Source organism: Poeciliopsis prolifica, unplaced genomic scaffold (genome assembly GCF_027474105.1).
Source record: "Poeciliopsis prolifica strain line A6 unplaced genomic scaffold, Auburn_PproV2 SCAFFOLD001, whole genome shotgun sequence".
NCBI classification, from domain to species: Eukaryota; Metazoa; Chordata; class Actinopteri; order Cyprinodontiformes; family Poeciliidae; genus Poeciliopsis; species Poeciliopsis prolifica.
In genome coordinates, this window is record NW_026562376.1 from 10,655,508 (window position 1) to 10,674,113 (window position 18,606).

Here is an 18,606-nt window from a genome sequence, read left to right on the forward strand (position 1 = left end):
AACTCGATTCAAAAGTTTGTTGGCATTTAATCAACTCAATATTAACAAATTATCCAATGTTTGTTATTGCAAAACAGCTCTGTGAGATTATTCTTGTATGACTTTGACTTTATTGTAAAGTTAAACAAATTTCAAAGGTTTGTCCGGGTCAAGAAAGCAAACCTTTAATAAAGTTTCCAGTCTCATTAAAATGAAAGCTAATTACTGGGAGTTCTTTATAATAGTCAATTATTTTCTAAAACAATAAGGAATTATTTTGTCCCCATATGTTTCTCCTCATATTTAGCTAAGTAAAAAAAAAAAAAAAAAAAAAATTGGAGCAAATACCTGGCTGGCAGAGGTACAGATGCCGAGGGGCCCCTCCCCTTCAGCGGCAACATAACTGGGAGACTGCCGTCAGTCTTTCCCGGGGCGAGCCGCCACATAACCTAATAATCCATCCTTCTAAAACACACAGCAAGGCTCACAGCGGACCGGGAGTTCAAGAGCGCTTGAACAAACACTGAGGGGAGTGGAAATATCTCGGGGACGTGTTCGGTGCATTCTTCCTTCACATGCGAACTTATGCAAGTGTAGCATCCACACTGGTGCTTTATTTTCTTGTGCGTCTGCCAACTTCAGAAGAAAGAGAAGCGCTTCTGCGGGCTTTTGTTGCGCATGAGAAGGTGAGTGCGCTTTCAGGTGAGATGAAAACCGCATCAGTTACCGATCATTTAAACTGCTTTGTGCCGTTTTGAAAATATTAATTTACCTAAGACATGCCTGTGCGTTTGTTGAGAAAACGTTGCTTCGCTGTGGTACAGTTTCAAGAGCCGCTGCACGCACGTATTGGCCGTTTTGTTGGCGTTGAACATTTTGTGATTATTAGCTAACTTAATCAGTTATTTTAAACGTTGTCTTAGACTATATGAAAATGTCTATTAACCAGTTATCAACACTATAACATGTTGTTTTCAACTACGTGCAGTTGTCTACATGTTTAACTCAATAAAGGTTTTTAGAAACAAAATTCTAAAACCTTTAAAAAAGAAAAATACTTTTGGATTGTTGAAAACCTATTAGATATGTAAAGCAAATAATTCAGCAAATAACTTTATTATTATTATTATTATTATTATTATTATTTATTTATTTATTTATTTTTTATTTTTTTTTTTCTGTTTTCTCCAAAACTGAAAGAATTACCTCTGTGAATCGTGGCTCATCATCCAGGGTGGGATGACCTGAGGGGGCGCCATAAGTTGTGTTGCAAACAAGTGCCTGATTCTTATTTTGCGGTCCAGTAGAGTTGTAAGAGAGTATTAATTTACACCACAGGTGGCTGTGGAGATGCGGATTAACAACACTACGTTAAAGGGCTGCTTCTCTTTTTTGAGAAATCTAGATTGAATTTGATCATTTGTTGTCCATTACGTAAGTCCTTAGAATGGTCAAATCTCAGAATAATGTAACAGAAATTATTTGTATCTATCTGTCCATCCCAGCCAGCTGGATATACTTCTTCTTTTTATAAAGTATAAATTCTCAAACAATTCAATATGTTTTTTTTTTTTTAATTTCTTAATAGCTTTGATTTGAAAATTCAGTGGTGTGTGAGTATTACTACAAGTTGAATTGCTGGAGATGACATATCTGCATATTCATTCTAAATTTTAATTTAAGCTGTCCTTAAATTATTCAGTGACTATTGTGTTATATAAAGGTATATGTACTGGCACACTGAACTAACACCACTCACTTTTCGTTGAGTGCATTAACATACAACAATGGACATAGGCTACTCACCAAATAGAGGTGTCTATATTTTATGGGTTCAGTGAGTCACTCCACTCACTGTCCATCTGAATTTGATCCAATTCCTTAGAAGGAGCTTTTTATTGAAGGGAGTGTTTTGAATACAGTGATAAAAAGCTGATGAAGGAAGGCAGGAACAGGAAGAACTTACTGCTGTGTGAGTGTTGATTTTGCTGGCTGTGTTTCAGAGTTTTTGGTCAGCGTGACAGGGATTGAGAGGAATTTCTATTCAGGCCAAAAGAATAGAACTGCTAGTTGTCCAGTGTTTCTTTGTATCCTACACTATTTACATATTGTGTCATTGAGGTGTTACCAGTTGAAAACTACTGTTACTGTCAGAAGAAGGTCAGATTTGAGACAGTTGCAGAGATTTTAACTTTTCTGAAGTTCTGAAGTTGCAGAGATTTTAACTTTTCTGAAGTTCTGAAGTTGCAGAGATTTTAACTTTTCTGAAGTTACTGCCGTATAAATTAAGGGAAATGTGTGTAAGGAAAATGCTCTTTCCTCAACCACAATCCTCAGTTTTCTTTTGGTTTTTATGGCATGTCTGGACTGATCCAAAATCTCTATCCATATGTGATTTTAATGTTAGTGTACTGTTTCTGTTATGCTGAGGCCTTTGTTTGGACAGTGATGAAAGCAGACGGAATACAATAGTGTTATGAAGCCAACAGATTTTATAATTTAATGTGTTATTTAAACATGTTATTGTCACAATGGGAGCTTGCCTGGCTTTATATGGTTATGGATTCCAGAAATCCTCATAAACAAAGCAAGTGAAGGTACCTAATGTTAGTATGTGTAATGAGTCTACAGTAACGGTTAGGTGCCAATGACTTGCAGGCAGACAACTTGGCTGACTTTGGCCTCTTTGGTGTCTCTCTATTCTCCATTTGTAAATGAATTTTCTCGAGGTTCGTGTGAACATAATCTGTGCTGCTTCGCTGGAGAAATACAAACAAACCACAGTGGTACTTTTGAGAGGAGATGGTGCATTGCATGCATGGGTGTTTCCCTGTACCCCTAGGCAATCAGGGGACAAGTGAGGGCACTCCTATGTGTCAGTCACTGTTGTTGTGCTCAAATGCTTCCATCAACCTGCCTGTAGGATGGTATTAACTAATGCTCACAAAAATGTCAAAACACACAGACACTTCTGCACATTCTGCACTGCCTATGACCTGACTGCTAGGGTCATAGGCTATTCAGAATGTGGAAAATTACTTGATTTGTTGTCAACCACCAACAAGCCTACCATTATGTTTATCTATTTTGTCAGCTTAGTTACCTGGTTCTATCTCTGTTTTTATTAACCCTTGACTTTTTTCCAGTCAGTAAGGTTTTTCTTTTCATTACTGAAGAGTGGACTCACAAATCAAGTATCACTTCAAAACCCCCTGATGTCCCTTCTCCAAATAAAAATACATGAACCCCTTTTTGAATCAGCAGATGTGGAGTGGTTCTGCCCAGTTGCAATTTATGTTGTCTGGAGAACTAATTCACAATAATAAGCATAAAGGGCGTCTCAAATATAAGGGACACATACATCACTGTCGATTTGGGGTATTTCGTTACCATAGTATGCAGTTTTCCTGTGGCATTATATTACTGCTGTTTTGAGATAGCACATTTAGAGATGGACAAAACATGGACAGACAGAGCCTAAGGGTTAGAATTTGATCCATATCGATTCCGTTCAGTAAAGAGTGCTTGTGGCATTGGAGTAGTATGCACAAAATTTCAAGAATAATTATATAATTATCATGTGTGGTTGATTATTCTATGTAATTCAATACATGTGTTTGTATGCTGCAAATCTTGGATTACTATTCAAAATACATTCATATACTTATTGATTGTAGATTGCAGTGCAGTCCTGAGTCAACAATGCTTAGACTTCTATAAGAGAGGCAATCATATATAAATTAACCAACAAAAAATAGGAAGACAAATTTCTGTAGGACATGCTGCCTTTTCTTAAAATAAATTAAATAATTAATTTAATCATTTAGGGAGTAATTTCAGATTTTCTTACCTCAAATGTTTTGCTCATACTTTTGCAGAGTACTTAAGTTTAATGTAACTGTGTTTTCAGCTTGAGAGCCTGACTTTGTCATCATCTGCATGTTTAGGAGTTTAATATTTATGTGCAAGTGGATAATCTGGCAATTTTCTGTATTGAATTATTGTATCAAAACATAATTTCCCAAGAGAAACACATGCTCAGTTAAAACATCAAAAAAAAAAAAAAACGTTTGTGGCCATAAAGTCATGTGCTATGAGTAGACTAGACAGTATAGAAAGAACCAGAGGTGGGACCAGGACATTATTTTGAATGTCTCAAGCAAAGATAGTCAAGGCAAAGTCAAGTCCCAAGTTTGAAACTTAGAATTTCTATTAAGTCTTTTGTAAAACAATCTTGTAACTATCAAGGAAGTTCAGAAACTGAAATAAGCAGTTACATTGACAAAATCAATGCAAATTTTGTTATAGTGACAAAAATATGGCATCATAAATTGTATGTGTATGCTGCCAGACAATTGTTTTAACTCAGTTGTCTGGCAGCATGTATTCAGCATGTACCTGAAATACTCTCCAGGTATGGTTTTGATGAGGGGATAAAATTATAACATAACAAAAAGCTCCAAAAAGTCAATTTTAATAATAATGCCCTTTTTTAAACTAGACTTTTTCAGAATAAACCCTCAGTAAAAATGCAAGACTTAGTACACGGACTACAGTAAACAGTATATTTATTCTCCATATGATTTACCGACACAGATCTCATCAAATATAATATCCATCCTCTGACAGAACTATAATCAAAATAATGCTATGATTGAGGTGCAGGAGGAGAAAGTCTTTCTTGAGTTGAGGTGAAGAAACCACTTTCTGAAACATCCACTTGTAATCTTGACCAAATAAGCTGCACGTTATTCTTGGATGCACTTGTTGGGCTGGATTTAAAATGGTGTGATAAAAATAGCATACACCTTAAAACCAAACAGTACCATTAAATATAGCCTGGAGAATACTTACCAATAACATAAAGTTAGCTGAAGTCAGCCAGCTCATCATCGCAAAAGAAAGGTGATGCCTTCCAAATTCAATTCAAGTCCCAAGTTGTTAGTGTAAAAATCCAAGTCAAATCACCAGTCTGAACATTTTTTCAAGTCAAGTCCAAAGTCATAACATTAATGACTCGAGTTTGACTCGGCTCCTGGTCATGTGACTCAAGTCCACACTTCTGGAAAATGCGAGCAAGTTGTCATACAAAAGTTGCCAAGAACATGTTATTATAATTTATGTCAGTGTGAGCTTTTCTGTTGTGAATCATACTTAGAAATATTGATCACGTTTTCAATGTTTACTTCTTCTCTGTAGATAGTTAATTCTCAAGCTACACTTTAACTTGACAATTTTCACACAGATTATGTGTGTTGTTAACACTTATTTGACAGAACTGAGGTAAGCCCGGTACCCTCAGAATAAATGTTGTGAACAAGTTATGGAAACAAACCCCACAGTGCTATTTTCAGTCATTTCTAGTCTTCAGTTTGTTATTGGAAGTTAAATAAATGACTACATCTCTGATATAAACTGTTTATTTAAAGTGTGATGAAATAAGGAGTAAGAGCTTATCTGAATGAACTATGGCTTTTACAGCAATCTGTAATCAGAGTGATAGTCCAGAGAACAATTGTTGAAACACTGCATTTTACCGTTGAATAGTTTCTGGAACTTACAGGTTACTTTTACAGAATTTAAAGGTTACTTTCTGGTAATTAGCAGGTTATTTTATAAAACTTACAAGGTACAAAAACACAAAACAAAACTGTTACATTCTTGTTTAACAAAAAATTTAACAGTTTAGAAACTCAGAAACTCATGATTTCTGAGAAAGGACCCAATGTTTTCTGACTAGTTGTAATTTCCATGAAAATCCATGAAATCCTACAAAGGAGTTACTTATCCAGATTATTGTGTGTTCCTATTTTGGTCATTTTACTTTGCAAATTAATATATTTTTTTCTTTCCGCTTGCATCTGGGTAGTGGCATCTGGTCTATGACAATTCAGTGACGTCAAGTAATACCACGACACAATAGAAATGTAAATAATGGAAGGAGTAGAGAAAAACATCTTTTCAGGCTAGAAATACAAACTGTTTTGAGTTAGAGTAGGGTTACACTATACACTGTGTGCTGGCGACAAAGTGCTGTTGTTACAGCCTTGAAAATAGAGGAGACAGAATAACATGCTGTAGTGCAAAGATGAGAGAATGTGAAAGACCCTGTGTGGAGGATGAAGTCATTCCCAATCAATCCCAAAAAAGGCTTGATTGCTGATGTACTGATTGCAGCTTCCATGGAAATTTACAAGCATTACTTCAACAAGAGAAATAATACCTTTCAAAAATGTTTGTACTGTATTTAGATTATTAGTTTCATGTCAAGTAATATGAATTAACATTTATTGTAGACATTTTTACTGCCAATTGTAAAGCTGAAGAGGTTGGCTGGAGAGTAAAGAGGAAATTTTACCCTCAGATATGTTCGACTCTCCCTTGTTGTCATTTTTGTGTTGAGGCTTTATTAACTAAAGTAATATTAAGATAGTAAGGTTTTTTGTTGTTGTTAAAACTATGCCATCACTGTTGGTAAGTTACAAAAAAGTAACCGGTGTACTGGATAAAAGTACTGTGTACTTTCCAGAAAATGTTTGCTCTGAAATATAAATTCTAATATTCAGAAAGTAACCTCCTGCAAAGTATTGATACGTATCATACAGTGTTATCTAGGTTTCATTCTTAATTCCTTTTGAACACATTTGCAAAGCCTGTTGTATTAAGGTATCTTCAATTTACCCAGGGGGTAATTGGTATTATAGCCAGAAGAAAAAGCATTCAACAACGATAAATAGAGTAAATACAATAAAAAAAAAAAAACATCACAATATAGGCATTAAAACATAACTGCTGACAGACACACACAGATATGGTGTGTGTAGCATGTGGTAGTCCTACATTTGAGACATGAGACATGAACTCACACAGACTCACAGGGGAGTTACATGCTTGCTTAAATGCAGGGTTTAAAAAGATGACTGACTATTGCCAAAAAAAATAATTTATGTCTTGAGAGTTAGAAACAATTACCTATGTTGTTCTGCCAGGTCACTGCCTGTGGTCAGAGAATGAAGACAAATAGCTCTGCTAATGCACTCTGTCCTGTGGAGATGGAGGGCCTTGATAATAGCGTATTAAACAGGGCACCTGGGTGTTGCTAAATGCCTCATTAGGGTGAGGCATTTATTAGGGGGTGTCTTTGTGTGAAAATGCCTGTGGCCAAACCATCTGCTGCTTTCTTGTGTGGCAATTTCTGCCACAAATATTATGTATTTATTAGATTCTGACTGTGTCAAAAAATCGAAACTATGCAAGTTGTGCTTTATGGTCTGTAGCTTGATGTGAACTCAACTAAAAAACATTTATATTTCATGTAGTATCTCTAAAACAGACAAATGTCTTGTGTAAGATCAAAAGCCAGCAAGCAGTACTTGGCTGGCAGGATCAAATCTGTCACCATCTCTATCAAGATTGTTTCCCATCACCCCCTGCACAGTCTGCCAGCCATGCTGCCAAAGACAACAGGGACTGAAGTAGTCAGGAAACAGCAGTGTTGGCGTAACCTACATGGTACAAGCCATCTGTTTTTTTTTCTATTTCCCATGTCACCCTTACTGTTCTCATAACTCTTCATCTTTGTTACTCATAATACTAGATTTTTGTTTGCTTATGGTGTTCTGTGTTTTTTCATGCTTCTTTTCACAAAAGATCAACTGTTTTTAACAGATCCTGATGTCACAATTTGTTCAGCTTGGGCATTCTTGCAGAAGTTGGCTGCACAGGTCTGTACTCAAGCTCTCAAAAAATATCCATTTCTCAAATGCTTCTCACTTGGATAAAATCATGTCATTGTTTCCCTGGAAATACTGTAGAGGGGATAAGCTTTGCCATTCACACCATCGCCATTGTTCGCAAAGTGCAAATGCTGCATGGATTGAACCCTTCTCCATTTTCCTCCCTCTCTTTGCTAATCCATCACAGGGAACTCTGTATCTGTATTTCTAACCCTAGAGGTGTGAAGTTGTCTCAATTTGTCATCTTAAGTAAACTGCAGTGTGTTTATCAGGGCCTAATAGTCTTTGGTTTTAAAGCACCAGGAAAATTGGATCAATGCCACTTTGCCCTTGTGAGCTTAGAGTACATTAAACAGTAAAAACACACAGAAAAAATCCGCTCTATGATTAAACTTTAAAGACCAGATGACAAAACAGAAGGGCGAAAGTAAAATAACCCAATATAAGATCTAATTTCCCAGCTTAAGTTTTCTTTCTTTTGATCATGGACTAAATATATGTATTTGCATTATGTAGCTCATCATGAATTATTCAAAAGGTGCTGCATACATATAAAAAAAACTTTGTCCTTGAAAGCAACGGTCTTTTATTGGTTCTCTGTGCAGTCCGTCCATCTGGAAGAAGCATGTTTCCTTTCAGATGTGTAGGTTACATTTGCATCCAATCTATTAATTTAGCTTGACATTGTTTACAGCCTTGTTTGACAGGTTGATGTGTGCAATCTGCGGTGGGTGAGGACGGAAAGTAATGAGGGCTGCTAAAAGGTCAATGGAGGAGGTTTTCTTGTGATCTACTGATTAATTTCTTCATTATTTGTCTGCTTAATTGGAAGTCGTATGGCTGTAACTGTAGGAGCTGAGTTCTAGTAAAACTTGTAACGCTGAGATGGTATTCATAACGGGATGAAGGTTTATCATGGCTCTGTTATACCTAACAATGAAAAACATTAAATTAGGTTGTTTTATAGTTCTACATTGAAGAATAGAAAGTGTTAAAAGACTTATTTTCAGTCTTTTTTCTAACCCACCAAATTGGTTTATAACTTGTAACCGAAAGTTTGATTATAGTTATCCAAGAGCATCTGGGTCAAATAAATAACTGAGGTTTGACAATTTTTCTAGAGATGGGAACTAAGTGTTGTATCATTTTGTCAGAACTTCAGTGCTGAGCGTTTCATTAAACAAAACTAATATGGTTTTTGGTTTCTCAAGAACTACACATGAACATGGTTTAACAAAGTTGATTTAGTTATAGGCTACATGGAACATGTAACATGTTAGACCCTGAACTATATGCTAAAGAGTGAAATCTTCAGCACAATGCTTTGCATTAGCACCGCAATTACATTTCACTTGATATTGTGCAGCCCTTCTACAAGTTTATAAATGTCAAAGAGTTGTGAGTTGAGTTGTGTGAAAGCATTTTGTCAGTTATTTTATCCACTTGTATTTAACTTCCTCCTCCCAAAATGTTAACTAATTTCTTATTGTTAAGGTGTTAACCTTTTCTTTTAAAATTTGTAACTATAAATTAGATCTTTTACTATCCATAGTTATATAAAACAGTGCTGAAGTCTGCAAATATTCAGCCAGAAAAGTTTGAATTTTCCTACTGCTGGTTTCTCAGAGTGTAAATAAAATGATACATGTAATGTTTCTCCCTCAAGCCTCTTTAATTGGCTACAAAGTCCTCAACAAGTCACATCTAGTCTTTTACTTGGTGAAAATGAACTTGTTACTGGGTCATCAGGCAGTAATGAATCTGTATGCAATAAACAGAACATGTAAAGGAATAAATAAGATATCTGTGTGAACAGGAAACAAAGAGAGAAGCTGAAACAGGAATGGCCTGTGGCAAGATAGCAGAGTGTAGCTGTTTGGTTGGTGTGACCTTTGTTTTGAGCAAGTGCAGTAAAAGAACACAAAAGAAAAGCTATTGACATACAACAGCTGATGTAGGATGAGCAAAGGAAGGGGAGATGCTTGATGGGCTCCATGGTGAAACAGCTGAATGGTAACAGCAGATACACATCCTTTGTGAAGTTAGATGACACTGCAGATTGCTCCACCCTATTGACTCTTTCTACTGGTCTCTCCTTTCAGATTTGAGAAGAGTGGAAACAGAAAAAGGTACTGCACGCATCATGGCAACAGAAGACTCTGGAAATAAGAGGAAGAATAAAGCTTGGACTCTGTTTTTCTTGCCTGTCTGTAATTATGGCAGAGAAGGACGAAGGACTTTTGTTTTGTTCCATCCACTGGTTCTGTTTGTGGGGCTGATTTTGTTGGCCAGCCTTCCTTTTGGAGCAAGCATCAAACAGAGCGTCCCCAGAGTCAAACTCAGCTACAGAGGTAGGAAGTTAAATATTTATATGTCTGTTGATTTTATTGTCATTGCATATTTTCTATTGTCTTACCAAAATCTGTGCTTCATCCAGGTAAAACAATGTAAAATTAAACTAAGTTAATCATCTGTCTCGTAATGTAATATTCTTTTCAACTTTTCTTTGCATAAGCTTATTGATCAATGGTCATAGAAATAAAAACAGGAAAAAAAAGAAGACATGAACCATATAGAGAGGATTGTTGCAAAGTATCACAGTTAAGACTCACAACCTGTCATGAATCCACTTTTGCCAGTTAAATGTGTGCTCACTTTTGTTATAAATAATTTGGGGCTCAAGGTGTTACAGTTTAGTTTTGCGTTGCGTTGTAGTTCAATCAATTCTTTACTAATAAGTTTTCACTTTTATAATTATTGATTGAGTTATGTCTGCTACATGTTCATGTAGCTATCAAAAGGACTTCAAAGGCTAAAAGGAATACTGAGTTAACAGTCTCAGATTTTGGAAGCTGCTACTAAGGTGATAGCTTGCCTGAAAGATGAACTGACATTTGAAATCTTCCTGTGAAAGCCTTGCAATGGTCGTTTTGTGGTGAAACAGCATAGCAAATGTCAATCCCTGCTTGAATTATTGTAAAAATGCTCGTGACGAATGCATTGAGGTAATTGAGAAGAGGTGCTCTCACATCTGAGGATGTTAAAATATACATATTCTTGGAAAAATTCTACTTATATGTCGCCTGAAGCCTCAGTTATGGGGACACACTTACAAGCACTCCAGACTGCAGGATATCAAACCTGAATGGCCTTGTCTGGTGAAACATGCAACAGTTGATTATAGCTATAATGCCCAGAAAAAAGTGTTTTTGAAACAAAATACTATTGCTACAGTTTTTAAATCTACATTTTAGTTATCTGCTACAGTTTATGTTGATGGTTCTGTTGTTTAAGAAACAGCCTTTCCATCTCATCTCTAATATAATCTCTCTCATATTATCAGTCATCTTTGTTCATGCATTTAACCTTAAATTAGGTCAGTTTACTTTATGTCACTCAAGAAAAGCAAAAAAGGGACTGCTCTCTTAAAACCCACTCTAAACTCCAGTGCAAACTTTACTTCAAAGTCCTCATCTGTCATTCAATGTGCAAGCTGCAAAAAAAAAAAAAACCTACACAAATGAACTTCAGTCTTGCTCCATAAAACTGAATCCCCACTGTGACCTGAAAGTAAACTCACCCTGACTTCAACCTCTGGAGGCTCTCTTTAAGTTAAGGCTTCGAAGCCCTAATGTGGCTGGGAAGAGACATGCACGTGTGTTTTTAGGAATCCAACATAAATACATTCAAGTAGCTGCAGGAATAATGACTGCAATGGACAGTGTTTTTTTAGTACTAGGGGAAAGCATTTAAATCTGCTCTTTGTCTTATTTTATGTTTCTTTTAGCGGAGTTAATATATGATTAAATTCTAATTGAGATACTTTTATATTTTATCTTCTTTTTTCTCCTCAGCTTTGTGAATATGACTAACTTCAGAGTTTATTCATGCATTTAATTATTAAGAGGGCTCTTGTAGCATGAGAAAAATTTGCAGTGAAATGCCCATGTTTGGCTTTCTTAGCCAGCATAACCAAGGCTTAAATAAATCCATCAAAAGCAAATCCTTACCCCAGCACACATAGCATGCACATGGCATCATCATCTCATCGGTTCATGCTGGAAAAATGCAACACCAACCAGCAGTGATCACTCATCAAACATCACATCACATAAACCCCCGCACCCCCTGCGAAAACACAGCCTCAGTGAGTGAAGGGTGAAATGATCAAAGTGAAATCATCCCTGTTTGAGTGAGCATCTTCAAAACAAGAACCTTCAACTGTTTGAACTCTACCTGGAAAATCCCATACTGATAGACAGGTTTCAGCCATTCGTAGTTAAGCTGGCCTGGCTCTCTGCTAATACAAAGGGAAATCATCTAAACACGATGCCAATGGTTCTAACTGTTTTATCTGCTGCATTGTTAAAATGGAATTTCCCCAAACTTTTAATTACATCCCACCACACATTAAATGTACCCACCCAGCCCCCACAAAAAACAAAAACCAAACTGATATGTCATTTTTATCATAAATGTTTGTTCTTATTGGTATAATAAAATGGATTTGTAAGTCAGGTTTTGACATTGATGTAGTTGTCATCCACTGGGGTAGACAAGGTTTCTGTCTCTTTATTGGTAATCCATAAAGCAGTGAATGCAAGAGATGCCACAAATTAGCTCATGAAACAATTCTTATAAGTCTGCTGGAAGATGAAGGAGTGAACCATGAGCCACTTGCAATACATTGTTGGACAGCAATTGCTGTTTTGTTCAACTTAATGACCAAAACAGTGAGGACATAGCTTTTATTTATAACTTAAATTTAATCAGATGTGAATCATCTAATTATTGTCAAAAGTGAGCCAAACATATGTCGGCATCTCCATTGCAATCATTATTGTCATTGTGACTGGAGTGGAAGGGTTACGTTAATTACTGTTAGATATTTATCAGTATGAGTTTAAAAGAATCAGTTGAAATAAATGGAAAAAATCACAGTAATTGTAGCCTGCATAATTCTCCATATCAGTCTTTGACCTTTGGCCATTCAACTTATTAAGCATACCTATATCACAGCTTCTCTAAATGGCAGTTGGGGAGCCCAACAAAAGTTTATCAGGTTGCTGAAGGCTAGGTGTGGAGCACAACACTGATGAGCAACTGCCACACACTGTTTCAATAGACTCATGGTGCTGTGTGTTTACAGAACAGATTACTGCTAACCAGAGGCTAGAGGGTCTAATCTCTCTTTGAGGTTTAGACTACATGGGGCATGAAGTGTGTAGGAGAGCGATATGACTATGTGGAGGGTTTTGTACCTGTGAGCCTGTATATGAGGAAGACATAAGGCAGGATGGTGTGAAGGGTTCCCAAAGTTCAAATATTGAAGGTTGCTAACCTCTCCAATCCTTCACACCAAGAGTGTAATCACAATGTCAATCTTTTCAGAGAGACTCCCACAGGACGCCCCTGCTCTGAAGTGTTTACTCAAGGCATGTTGCTATACTGGTGCACTGAAAAGAGCTTGGTGATGGAAATGATTTCCTCAGATCAGGGAGATCAAAGACTCAGTGCCGAGACCCACATGTAACTGTGTTCACCACCCAGAAATCCCTCTGTAAAATGTGCTATTGATATTGGGAAGCCACGATGAACTGTGAAAGCAAAATGCAGTTGAAGCGAGATAGTAAAATAAACCATCGCTATTGAACACTAAACTACGCTGATTGTTTGTTGTTCAGTTTTCTCCGAATGCCAGAATTTTAAGATACATGTTTAGATGCATTTTAGTAAAATATCTGTTTTAGAGATCTTTTATTATTTTCCATGGAATAAGATTATTAGGATTTCAAAACAAACTGGCAAGCCAGGATAATGGCTCTGACAACTTTTGAAAGGTTAATTCATAACATTTAGTTTAAACGTGAGTGAAAAATGTGAAAAATACCAACCTCAGAAGGAATGCTAAAGACTGTTTGATGATGTTGGCAAAAGCATTATCAGCCATAAAACAAATTATTTATTGAAATATTTTGAGAAGAGAGCACTTTCCAAAATACATGGCATCATGAAGATATAATATAATGTGTTAATATTAAAGCCTTGCATGATGTAATGGCTGAGCAACATATGATTGTCATTCCCTTATCAGCTCTGCAGCCACAGCTCATGTTTATGATGCCTGGCCATTTGAAAAAAGCAAATTTCAGTGAAATACACAATCGCCTGAAATATCTGCTTTCACAGTTCTGCTTTGATTTGAACTGTTAGGTGCTTTGTCCTGAAATGGTATTGCAAGAAAGTGGACAAGAAGGCAGTGGTAAAGACTTGTGCATTTATCACCACTGTCAATATGTCAGTTCTTTATCACCAAGTGTAGCCGGAGTGTTGAGCCAAGGTGGATTAAGTAATTCCAAGATGAATTCGACACATTGTGTTTTTCTCCTGATCAGGCAACTCTGTACTGGTCGGCAAACAATAAGCTTAACAATGTTCCTCCCCTGAAATGTGGACTGTAATTTTATCCAAGATGGTAAATTTTTTACTTGTAAGTAATGTGTTTGCAAAGAATTTTAATCTCCCTGTTCGTCTCTTTCTTGTCTTGGATCAGAATTGCTTCAGGCTGGAAGTATCCATCTGTTTGCGAGCCCTGCTGATGGCCTGCACTCCCACTCTCTGCTGGTGGATGAGGAGAGAGGCAGTCTTTTGCTCGGAGCTAGGGATCACATCTACCTGTTTGACCCGGACAATCTGGGCAAAACCCCAAGGAAGGTAACAGCTATACAGAAGAGAAATATACAATAGGTAGAAGGAGACAGAATGTCTGAAATCTGAACTAGAATAAACAGATGCTCATTTCCTGCATCGAAAACATTGCTTAGGAAGACTTCAAAGTATTTGCAGGATGTTCAACCACTCTTTGATGCAGCAGTAATTGTAGAAAATAAATTAAAGCATGATTGCTCCATTCAAATTATCTGATCTATTCAGTTTAGGTTCTCTGCTTGGAGACACTTAAAACTCCATGACCTCAGTTATGTGCTGTGAGTAGGAAAATGGAACATTCAGTCATTTAGTTTCATCCCTTGACACGTAAACCTCTCCTACCATTAAGTGGGCTGACGTAAGGCACGTTTTTCCATTCTAATTTGGCTGAAAAGCTCTCAGGCATGTTTTGTTTTAGAGAAGCGCTCACCTTTCAGTCAGCAGCAGTCTGCATCTGTCTGTCTGCTGAGGTCAGGGTCGCCATGTTCGAGGGCACATGCGTGCACACTCTCCGACAAATGCATACATAAACATTTGCCATGTATGCACACTCGCCATTATGCGTTTACACAAACATATGCATTCAGATGGGTGCCATATGTTAGAGACTGTGGATGTGAGCGTGTGTTTATGCAGCTGAGGTTGATCCATCAGTGAAAGGACTGTTTATTTGATCTTTATCAAGTTGTTCTAACTGATAGTCATGCTTTCAAAGTGTTGCCTTTCTGGTTGCCTCTTGGGCCATCGATGGTGATACTGAAGAAGATATGAACCAAAAGTTTAAATCTCTGAGGCTTGTGTGATTAGCCCAGACTATGACTGCGATTCCTACCTGCATACATAGTGTTTCTGAGAGGAGACGCAACTGAAATAGGATGGACAGAAAAGAAGCATAAATATTAATGCTTGTTCTAGGTGTTCCTGCCTTATTGTTGTTCTTTGGTGCTCGGAAAAGTTTTACAACAATTTTTATGCTTGTGTAGAAGCAGTGACAAAATCAGGTGGGAAAATACTCTGTATATGCTTTGACCCCTCAGTTAAACCTTCAGAAATGCACCAATTGTATTGTAACACTGTAGTTTCTGTTTGAATTCCTTTTCTATGAACACTATTGACAATAGCTCTCCTTGGCGGAGTTACAGGAAGTAGCAAACAAAGCAGATAAACCATTTATCTGCTTAGTTTGCTACTAAGCAAATGAAGTTATAACATATGTATGAACAAGGTGGGGAATATTGAAAGACTATTGGAGAAGGGCTCTCTGTCTTACCAGAGCTTCAACCATTGATATAGGTCAGACCTGTTTTTGTTAGATTTTTGAAGCAATGGGAGTAGGAATAATGTAAGACTTAGTAAGAACACAATTTTTTAAAGGCAATTCAGAAAATGGCAAAATCTTTAAGTAGATTCTGGCTTTGACCTTTGCTTGTTCCCTCTACTGTCTTTCATGTTGGCTTTAGGTCTGTAAGCAAAAAAGAAACATATGTCTGGCTTTAGCCTGTCTGGTGTCAGAGTTCAGTCTGCTCTTGTTTTAAGCCTTAAAAAGCCTCTAAAAGGGCTTCAAAAGGCTCTTTGGTTGCACTAAAGCTGACATTAGGTTAAGGGGTCAAGACTTTTCTCAGTTCTCCATTTTAAAAAGGTCTATAAAATCCTATATTTTGTTTGTTAAATAGCCAATATAGATAAACGACAAAAGGGAGAATCTGCATTCTCCCTGTAAAATGTGTTCACTGTGTTTGTAGACTATACAAGATTATTGATGTCATTGCAGATTCATTATGATGTAATTACTTTATGTGGCTAAGATATGCAGATTACAATGCGAATGACAACATTGAAACATATTCATTATGGGGCTTAAGTTTCATATTTTGACAACATTGTTGAGCCGGAAAACCACTCACATATTTATCTGTCATTAGATCCACTGGCCTGCTCTGAGAGACAGAGTTGAAACATGCAAACTTGCTGGGAAAAGTACAAATGTGAGTATTTTCATAAATAAATAAATAAATAAATAAATAAAAACTTTTAATAGAATCTTCATTCCTTAATTTGTCCACAAGCTGTTTTGTAAATTTTACATGCTTTTCATTATTTTTATTGTCCTTCTGTACCTCTTCTTTCCTGTTTTTTCTGTCCCTGCTTGCTCTAGTTGGAATGTGCTAACTTTGTAAGAGTGCTCCACAATTACAACCGGACACATGTCTATGCCTGTGGGACAGGAGCCTTCCACCCCACCTGTGCTTTCATTGAAATTTCTGGGCAGAGAGAGGTAAAGTATTCATTTGGGTGAATATCAAATGAAAATTCCTTGGCTGTATTTCATGGGTAGTGTTAAATAGTTTTGGAATATTACTCTCTTTTAAACCACAGGATGGTGTTTTCCAACTGTTGCCTGATACAGTAGATTCTGGCAGATTGAAGTGTCCTTTTGATCCATTGCAGCCATTCGCTTCGGTCCTTTCAGGTAAATAACATCCATTTTGCAATCTTCTACAATGAGTCATTTTGACAACATCGTTGTATATGGCTGCAGAGCCATATACTTTCATGCAAAACTTTGCATTCCATGTGTATTTTCTAAACTGTCTTCCTACAAAGGTTCTGTGTTAGAAATAAACAAGTTGATGTTTCTCAGGGAACAAGAAAGTCATTTTGCTGACAGCCATAAAAAACAAATGTTTGGCAGCCTTTCTGCCATTTGTTGCATATGCTAACAGAAACCTTTCTGCTTTGCATTTTTGGTTTACATAAGTTAGACACCAGACGAAAGAAAGCAGCTTTTAATGAATACTCAAGTTTTAGACATGTTCCAGTCTAAAACGTAATTTATTTTATTGCCATTTTATGACACATATGTGCACTAAATCCATTGCATGTTTCAATGTGGATATGGTTTGTTCACAGTGATACAGAGCTAGTTTTGCCACACATAGCACTTTATATGTTGGGCAAAAGTTTTAACTTTGACTCATCCTGGCAGAGCATCTTCTTCCACGCATTTAGAATATCTGCTACATGTGAGCAAGCGTAATTTAAGACTTTTTAAGGTATTGTTTCAACAATGACTTGATTTCTGTCACTCTTTCGTCAAGGTCAGATTTTTGGAGTTAACAATAATACTTACCCTGTTGATATATTATTTAACCTGAGCTGTGAATTTCTGCAGCTCCTCCAGCTACCACTGAGTTGCATCTCAGATTAATGCTCGCTTTTTTTCTTACCTGTCACATTAGATTCTACTATCAGCCAAGTCTTGGTAGTTTTGGTCCACCCATGAAATATAACAAAATACATTAAAATTGGTGGTTGTAATGACGCAACATGAAACAGTTCTAGGGGTAGGATTTTTTTGTCAATAAAAATAAATCAAATATCTCTCCAGATCAGTACCTGTATGTGGGCACGTCATCAGACTTTCTGGGAAAAGACACTACATTCACACGTTCCTTAGGTCCTCCACCTGATCAGCACTACATACGCACAGATATCGCTGAGGACTACTGGATCAACGGTATGTACATCTTTGCACATCTCCACATTAACATGCAGAGTGCACTCAAAACTTGTTTGCTTTTTTATAACACTTCCAGCTTTACCGCAGACACAAAGAACCGCCTGTAGCCTCAAGATGATTATTGGCATTCCACAAAAAAGGAAACAGTCTACTTATTCATTTCACTGGAACTTTTATATGAATGCCACAACTGAACAGGGGCCACACCTACAGGGGAATTTACAGTTTACCACAGAGTCCAGAGTCTGAGTCAAATGCACACACACATAAAAGTGTGCAGAGTCACTGAGCAGGGAGACCTCTCTGCATGTGCGTCTTCAGTTTTAAGTGTTTTACAACCACTGACAGACTGTCGTGTATCAACAGTTGTCTCCAGAATCTAAATCTTTGCACATGGTCTCAACATTTCACAACCACATGGTCAGGGATGTTTGGACTAATTTTGTCTGTCTTGGCCTCAGTGTCTCTTGGTGTGTGTAAACAGCTTGTGCTGGTGGTGGGGTAGACAGACAGCACCCCATCTCATTGAGCGTCTCTCTTCCTGTGAGCATGTGCAACGTCTTCCCAGAGCTGCCTGACTAAAATGACCTCCTGTCGAGCATGTTAGAAGCAGTTTATGAAGCTGTTCAACTTGGGGAATCACCCTCTGATGTTTGGCTTGGC

At 37.1% G+C, this 18,606-nt stretch overlaps 1 protein-coding gene across 2 annotated transcripts in view; it reads left to right on the top strand.

Annotated features, from left to right (window-relative positions):
- The first annotated feature begins 422 nt into the window (after positions 1-422).
- The window catches only part of sema3d (sema domain, immunoglobulin domain (Ig), short basic domain, secreted, (semaphorin) 3D), a 34,626-nt gene continuing 16,442 nt past the window's right edge, over positions 423-18,606 (top strand). The window contains exons 1-7 of one of the 2 annotated variants that reach the window (XM_055037146.1): positions 423-681; positions 9,818-10,066; positions 14,269-14,429; positions 16,346-16,408; positions 16,579-16,698; positions 16,800-16,893; positions 17,812-17,940. In XM_055037146.1, coding sequence (XP_054893121.1) covers positions 555-681; positions 9,818-10,066; positions 14,269-14,429; positions 16,346-16,408; positions 16,579-16,698; positions 16,800-16,893; positions 17,812-17,940 — 943 coding nt within the window. In that variant the 5' untranslated portion in view covers positions 423-554. The remainder of the gene's footprint in view (positions 682-9,817; positions 10,067-14,268; positions 14,430-16,345; positions 16,409-16,578; positions 16,699-16,799; positions 16,894-17,811; positions 17,941-18,606) is intronic. The other variant, XM_055037156.1, reaches the window with a different exon arrangement.